The sequence below is a fragment of the Nanorana parkeri genome, unplaced genomic scaffold (genome assembly GCF_000935625.1).
Source record: "Nanorana parkeri isolate BGI_ZX_2015 unplaced genomic scaffold, ASM93562v1 scaffold1534, whole genome shotgun sequence".
NCBI classification, from domain to species: Eukaryota; Metazoa; Chordata; class Amphibia; order Anura; family Dicroglossidae; genus Nanorana; species Nanorana parkeri.
The window spans coordinates 97,922-104,960 of NW_017307802.1; the positions used below are offsets into that span (position 1 = coordinate 97,922).

At 41.1% G+C, this 7,039-nt stretch overlaps 2 protein-coding genes across 2 annotated transcripts in view; both read left to right on the plus strand.

Annotated features, from left to right (window-relative positions):
* The window catches only part of LOC108798681 (enoyl-CoA delta isomerase 2, mitochondrial-like), a 30,223-nt gene extending 28,321 nt beyond the window's left edge, over window positions 1–1,902 (plus strand). Inside the window, exon 10 of the mRNA XM_018570453.1 lies at window positions 1,671–1,902. Coding sequence (XP_018425955.1) covers window positions 1,671–1,826 — 156 coding nt within the window. The 3' untranslated portion in view covers window positions 1,827–1,902. The remainder of the gene's footprint in view (window positions 1–1,670) is intronic.
* A 1,992-nt stretch (window positions 1,903–3,894) lies between these two features.
* Window positions 3,895–7,039, plus strand: part of LOC108798678 (enoyl-CoA delta isomerase 3, peroxisomal-like) — a 27,728-nt gene continuing 24,583 nt past the window's right edge. The window contains exons 1-2 of the mRNA XM_018570451.1: window positions 3,895–4,066; window positions 6,415–6,494. Coding sequence (XP_018425953.1) covers window positions 3,895–4,066; window positions 6,415–6,494 — 252 coding nt within the window. The remainder of the gene's footprint in view (window positions 4,067–6,414; window positions 6,495–7,039) is intronic.

Consider the following 7,039-nt stretch of genomic DNA (forward strand, 5'->3'; position numbering starts at 1 on the left):
TTTTACATTTTTGAGTCTATGGGAACGAATCACACTTATCTGCCCCCCAAAAAAGCTTGTGTACTTGTTCCCAGCGACAGGCTTTTTTTCTATGTGCGACGCTACACTGAGGGATCAGCAGGGGCTATAGAAATAAATGGGATTTCTTGTGTTTTGAGCTTTTCACTGCTGACAAATACGAGCCACAAATTACTATGGTGTGAACGGGGACTTAGCCAGCAGGGCCACATAGAAATCTGCCTCCTCTCCACAGCACCTGAAACGGCTTGTTAGAGTGCAGATCTTTAAGCTCATGAGTTTCACAGAGGGTGGTAAATTTGATGGTATAGTTTCAGCTGCATGGGTTTACACTTTGAGGAAATTACTTTCAAGTATGTCTCCTCAGAGCCTTCCCAGTCTTGAAAAATAAGTTGGGGTATCTGTGTCTGCCATTTTTCTCTAATAGAAATAATTTTTGTTTAGATTTAACAGAAATCAATGTTGCATAAAACTAGGGGATCAGTATAGTGTTGTCTGCTCAAAAGGAGTATGCTACAATTCTATCCCTAAGGCACCAAATGTGTAATAGTAGCATGGTGGAGTTGGAAGTACCATAAAAATGTATCTAGTGGTATCTTGCACTCTGCTTGTTAGATTTGAAAAATATTAAACCAACCATCTGTAAAATATTAAACCAACCATCTGTAAAATATTAAACCAACCATCTGTAGAGTTGATGGAGAAACTTCACTACCAGAGAGGCCCAATATTCAGCAAAAGGGAAAGGGATAAGCCCAGAGAGAAAGGGGTTTCTCCAAATTGCATTGTTGACCTGTGGTACAATTGGTGCATAAGGTTTATGTCCTTGAACAATTTACCTTCTTTGTGAGATAAAACAAGGACAACATTGTAGCCAGGATTTGGATACTTGGCCTAAGCTGACAATGCCGCATTTTAGTCCTCAAGTGCTCCCATGTGGGGGTTTCCTTTTCTGTTTCATGGGTTAGTTAGACAACTTGGGAGTCATTTTTCTTGACCGAAATTCTCGATTCTCTTTCTGCTTTGCATATATTGCCCTTGTGTCATTGAACTTGATGGAACACATGATAATGATCCAAACACATTAAAAATATGCTCCAGGGCAAGGTGACCATGTCTCATGAAAGGGTATCGTCCAACCCCCATATATTTACCTTACCTGCGTTCCCTCACGTCTCCATCCACCTCTACAGCCGGTGCTAAAATCAGCAAATCGGGGTAGCAGTGATGTCACTTCTCCAGTCAAGTGACGCTGCTCTTGTCTTGCAGTTGGCTAATAGGCCTGGGTACGCTCACAGGGGAGCAAATCACTTGCTCGTCCATACCCAGAAGTGTCAGGTATTGTAAATGTCTGCAGAAAAGCCAGAAGCTGTGAGGAGGAGCACAGGTCAGGTTGGGGGAAGCCTTTCTGGAGACTCATTCACCTTAAATCCCGAAGCGTTTGTCTTGTGCCAGTATTTAATATGTATTAAAGACTTTATACAAGCAAAATCCACTTATTGCTGTCTCACAAAGAGGCAGTCATCTTGTGAGCTGAACATAAGGATCTTTGTCCTTTTAAAAGTTAGGCTGCATTCTCTTCATTTTGTTTTTGGCAATACATATGTTGTATGCGTTCTAACAACATTTTTCTTCTTTGCTTTCTCCAACAGTCCTTGGCTTTTTCCAAGCAGTTAACACGTGCCCCTGAGAAAGAAAAGCTTCATGCTGTGAATAGGGAAGAGTGTGAGCGCCTCAAGGAGCGTTGGCTCTCAGAAGAGTGCATGAATGCAATTATCAGTTTTTTCCAGAAGAGAGTAAAATTGTAAATTTCCTTAATGGCTCACATTTTGAAATTTTACCTCCAATAAATATTAACAAAACTTGAACTTTGTTAATCATTGTTAATATATATGTGTAATTGCTAATTTATATTGAAAGATTGATCTATATGGAATATCCAATTTACCTTATAGCCGTTGTGGGCCAGTGCCAAGGGCAGTAAGGTAGAAGCTGGAACAACCAAATCACATTAACAATTTGAAGTTTTTTTTTCCCCATGTGTTCATACTCCTAGATGTTCCCACGTTCCAAACTGAAAGTGATCTAAGGGAGATACAGGACTCTCTGCAGGTATACAAATATGGATACATCGACTTTTTTCACTGCTGGCTACACAGTACACAGAACTGTTACTAAATACTAACCCCATTTCAGTGTCTGTGAATCATAGCAAATACCTCAAATCCAGTTTCTGAGTAAATGATATAAAGGGTTCATATTAGTTATAGCAGTCTGGATGAAAACAACTTAAGCATGGCAAACTGCATGCACATGACACTGGTTTGACTGTCACTGTTTATTTTTCACAGAGAATAATTGTAGAGCGCATTATTAGTTCTCGCGATTTAGGTTTTCATGCAATAGTTGATTATTCAATATGTATTTTCTATGCCTTCTTGGCGCATTATTATTAGTAACCACGGAGATTTCTGTTTTGAAATATGCTAATAAAATGCAATGTTTATAAAATATGAATTCCTCTTGGTTGCATGGTAACAACTAGATATACAGTAGGTAATAAAGGTTATAGGGGTATTAATAAGTGATCAGCCAACAGTTCCAGCACATTTTACTGTATGTGTTTGAGTGAGCCAGGAATGTTCCTTTTATAGCTGCCAGCTCTGTTTGGGTATTCTGACAGTGGCCTCTGGCCGCTGTCTTAATACAAAGGACACCGCAGGAGATTCCTCAATTAATAAGCGTTGATGGAAGAATCTGTTAGTCTCTTCATTCAGCCAGTGAACAAAGGAAAGAGAAGTGTTTATACCCGACTTAACTCCTGTTAAATATTAAAATAGCCTTGGTAATTTCTCTTATTTTAGGACAGTGGCACAGTGTCAAGAATAGCCCATCTAGCAACATCTTCTTCTTTTTTTTTTTTTTTTATAAATGGAAAATCAGACAGGAAAATGTTGCAGTAGTCCAGACAAGACATTGAGAACATGAACTAGAACTGACGGGTTTATGTCCTTGAAAGGGGGGCCCCTAAAGGGTCTGGAATGATTTGGAAGCAGAACCCCAAGTCAACTCAACTTGCAGGGATTCGAACCATGTGTGTTCTGCTCGGCTGTTTACTTCGGCTGCTGTATGAGCTGTTGAGAATAGCACGTACAGCAGCCGGTTTTTCTAGAAAGAGACTGGGTAACTCCCATTCAGCATAAACCTCAAAGTTCTCCTAAGTCCTCAGGCGCTTGCAGCAATCCTTGTATTTGAAGTTGCTGGTCAAACAGCAAGTCCGTGTCTTCAGCAATAGTATTAGCTCTTCCACATCAAGCATGGTTGCTCCATCTTCCAATGCAGCTTGGTTAGAGTAGTTACTAGGAAGGAGGAGACTGTTATTGTTATGTGCAAAAAATAAAAAAGCACTAAAACATGTTAATGGTCGCCATACAAAATAATGGGATTCTGGTTGTGCATTGTCACATGACAAATCACACAGGGGTGAGTGGGAACTAAGAGGTCAAAAGTTACCAAGAGCCTCGCAGTACAGTGTCACATACCTTGGTGGAGTCTGAGCTGATGAGGGTGGTCTTCTTTGCAGCTCCAGTCCCAGAGCCCCTGGATGGCAGAAGAGGTGCATGGGGACATGGAGAGGCACGAGTGCCGAATTATGTCACCGTGGCAGGAAAGGTCAATCTCTGCAAAGCCATTGGGGAATTTATCAAAACTGGGGCAGACTAAACCTTGAGCAGTTGCCCAGGGCAACCAATCAGCACCTCTCTTTAGCTTGTCCAGTTAAGATTTGAAAATGAAAGAGAGAAGCTGATTGGTTGCCAGCTGCTCCAGATTTTGATAAATTCCCCTCATTGAGTCCCTGGCAGGAAACAGGCACAAATGTGGAACACAACGGAGCAGAGTTCTAGAAGAGCTAGCCAGGTCATCAACAGGCGGGCAGAGCAATACCAGGTGACAAGCGGGAATGGAGTCAGTAACGTGCAGGCAACAAGGTGCAAAGCGGCAGGCAGGAGGGTGGTGGAGGAACAAGCCTGGGTCACAGGAACACACGGTAGCGAGAAGAGTGAATCAGGATACAGGATCTCGGAACACAAGAAGGCTGTCGACCACTCAGCATTGGAGGCTACAGCACTGCACCCAACAGTACTGAGCTAGCATTTGAAAACAAAGCACATTTTTGGCTCCCGCTTGTTCACCTTCTCAAAGCTAAAGAGCATGTGGCTGCTGTCATAGTACGGCACCCCCACACTTGCTGCCCTCTTGATAGTGTGATACCACTCTGTCCGGTGTGCTTGCTGGATTTTTTATTATTAAAACAAGAAAACTCATCTTTTACTTTTGGCAAGCTTAATGTAACTGACCTACCTGAAAATACTAAAATTGGATAAGGGCTCTGATGTCACTGTTACATTTACAAGGTAATATCTGTGTCAGTAAAGGCATTTTGTGCATACGGAGATTCATTTACTTTGTTGCTGTTTAGGAATATGTTTAAATAAAGTTGTTTTTGTTTTTTTTACAAAGTTAAATACATTGTTGCTACAGTGGAACTTTACACTCTTACCTGCATACAAACATTGTAACAAATGCATTATTGGGGATAAACAATTCTAAGCTAGCAAGGCGTGGACTTTCGGAAATACTGACCCTTGGCTGCTGCATGCACTAATTTGCTGATATTAACATGTGCATACATGCCTACATGAATAAGATGTTTGAGCCATACGACCTTACACAGTGATGTGGATCTTGTTAGTCCACAATTTTCTCTGGAAGAAAGGAATTCCTTGCTGCAATAAAAGAGACTTTATGGTTTGATTAAAAGAAGTAGTATTTGCTATTTAAAGAACAACTCTAGGAATTTTAAAACGTACCTTTTGCTGTGGGACTACCTGTGTACTGCAAGGGTTAAGTGCTCATTTTGTCTAGGAGGCTCAGATAAAGAATATATATTCTCCAGATCCTTGTTCCTGCAAGGGTCAGCGCTCACTTCTCCTCCATTCTGGCTGTGGAATGTCCCTTGGCCCCCTCATGTCTAATGCAAGTCAATGGAACTGCATTAGACGTGATGTCTAGCAGCCCAGTAGGACTGAGGATCAGGTGAGTATATCTTATGTATTTGAGCCCCTAGTTCAAAATGAGCACTTAACCCTTGTAGTGCAGGGGTAGCCCCACTGCAAGTATTCTGACTCCGATTGTTGTGATAGCGATGTATCCCTTGTTGAGACCTCTATGCCTGGCCTGTATAAGTAGATTCAATCACTGAAGACATTCATTGTCAGATAGCTGAACTCACCAATACCGTTTCATCCACAAAGGTTGCTTTATTCTGCACATGAAGACAACAGGATAACAGCGATGAATGGTTACAGTATTATGCGGTCAAAAGATTATGCCTTTCCTATGGTACTATGCAGAGTACATGTGTCCTGATTACATGTGGCTGTTAGCTGTGGCCATGACACAGGAAATACTGACCAACAAGAAGAAGGGTGGGGCTTACATACAGAGGAAATGTGTCATCACATGAGGAAAGGAATACAGAAAAAACAGGTGCAATATCACAAAAGGCCACTAGATGGCAGCATAAGAACTAACATATAAAATGGCCATAGGAAAATGATTAAGGGAAAAACACTATATAAATTCTATCTAACATTAAACTTCTATGCCCCATTGGGGCGGCACAGCAAGGGTAAGTTTATTTTACATTTCCAGAGTGCTTCTTTAAGGAAGTGTTATAACAGCAGTTACATGTATACAGTATATGGGTCTTTTTCTGTTTCGGATTACTGATCAGGATTTTAAACTGTCCATACACTGTCAGCTTTGTTTTCTTCAGCATGTGGGCTGAAAGAAAAAAAATCTAATGGATTCCTATATCCACATTAAAAAAATCTCCTGCTGTTCTGTTGTATTCTGTAAGCAGCAGGTATGCACTGTCAGAATACCTGAACAGTGAGTGCCAAACAAACGCATTCACTGTTCGGTTATGCTGACAGCGGCTCAGAGAATTTTCAACCCAGCTCCTTCGATTTTCTAATCAAAGGCTGTTGGGTGGGAGACTGCTGACAGGGCCATGCACTGAGTAATTGTTGTCTGGTTCATAAAGAACTGGCTGAAATTCACTCAGTGTATGGCCACCTTTAGAGAGTGGGGTACATTTAGTTAGCTTTGGTGAACAATGTTGTTCTGTTATTGGATGGGTGGTGAAGGCTTTCAATTTTCAATAATTGTTTTTAAATGTTTCTATAAATAATAAAGTAATTTGAAAAATGTGGGAATACTCATGTGGTGCCACTTTTTGTCCTTAATTATATTTTTGTGTAGAATGCCCCTTTAAATGACAAATTGTGGCCCCTTTAACACATCTTCATATCTCCTCCCCCTTTGTGTTAGTGTTTGCTCTGTGTATAGAGGCTAAAGGCTACGACTCCGGAAAGAGAGCGAAGTGCGGTAATGAACCAAAAACACACATAGTAGGACTTCACAGCTAAGAAAACGTCTACTGTCAGTACATCTCATCTGAGACTGACAATCAGACTTGTGTCATGAAAGGGTCTCCTTTATAAAAAGAAGAGATTTTGTCCTTCTCACAGACTGCACTATGCCTTTGTAGTCTGAATGTTAGGAATAGTTCAATGTATTAGGAGCCCCTTCAGATGCTATATCCAAGTACATAGTGAACTGTCAGCTAGAACGAGTACAGAGAAAGACACGTTATTCAGAATAATAGAGAGAGTGATATGACTCAAATATATTGTAGACAATGTCATTCTTGAATGAGCAGCTAGAAGTCCTGATCTGAAGACAGTTTCTGGAGTCAGACGTATATAGTGTATAGCCTGCAACAGTCAGAAAGAGGGAGAGAAAGCAAGTGAAAGCAAGTGAAAGAGCAAAAAGGATGGAGGAGAGAGAGAGAGAGAAAAAGAGCCGGGGTGAGAGGGAGAGAGAGAGTAGGGGAAAAGGGAGAGAGAGAAGTAGGGAGCGAAATCAAGTGAAAGAGTGAAAAGGGTGGAGAAAG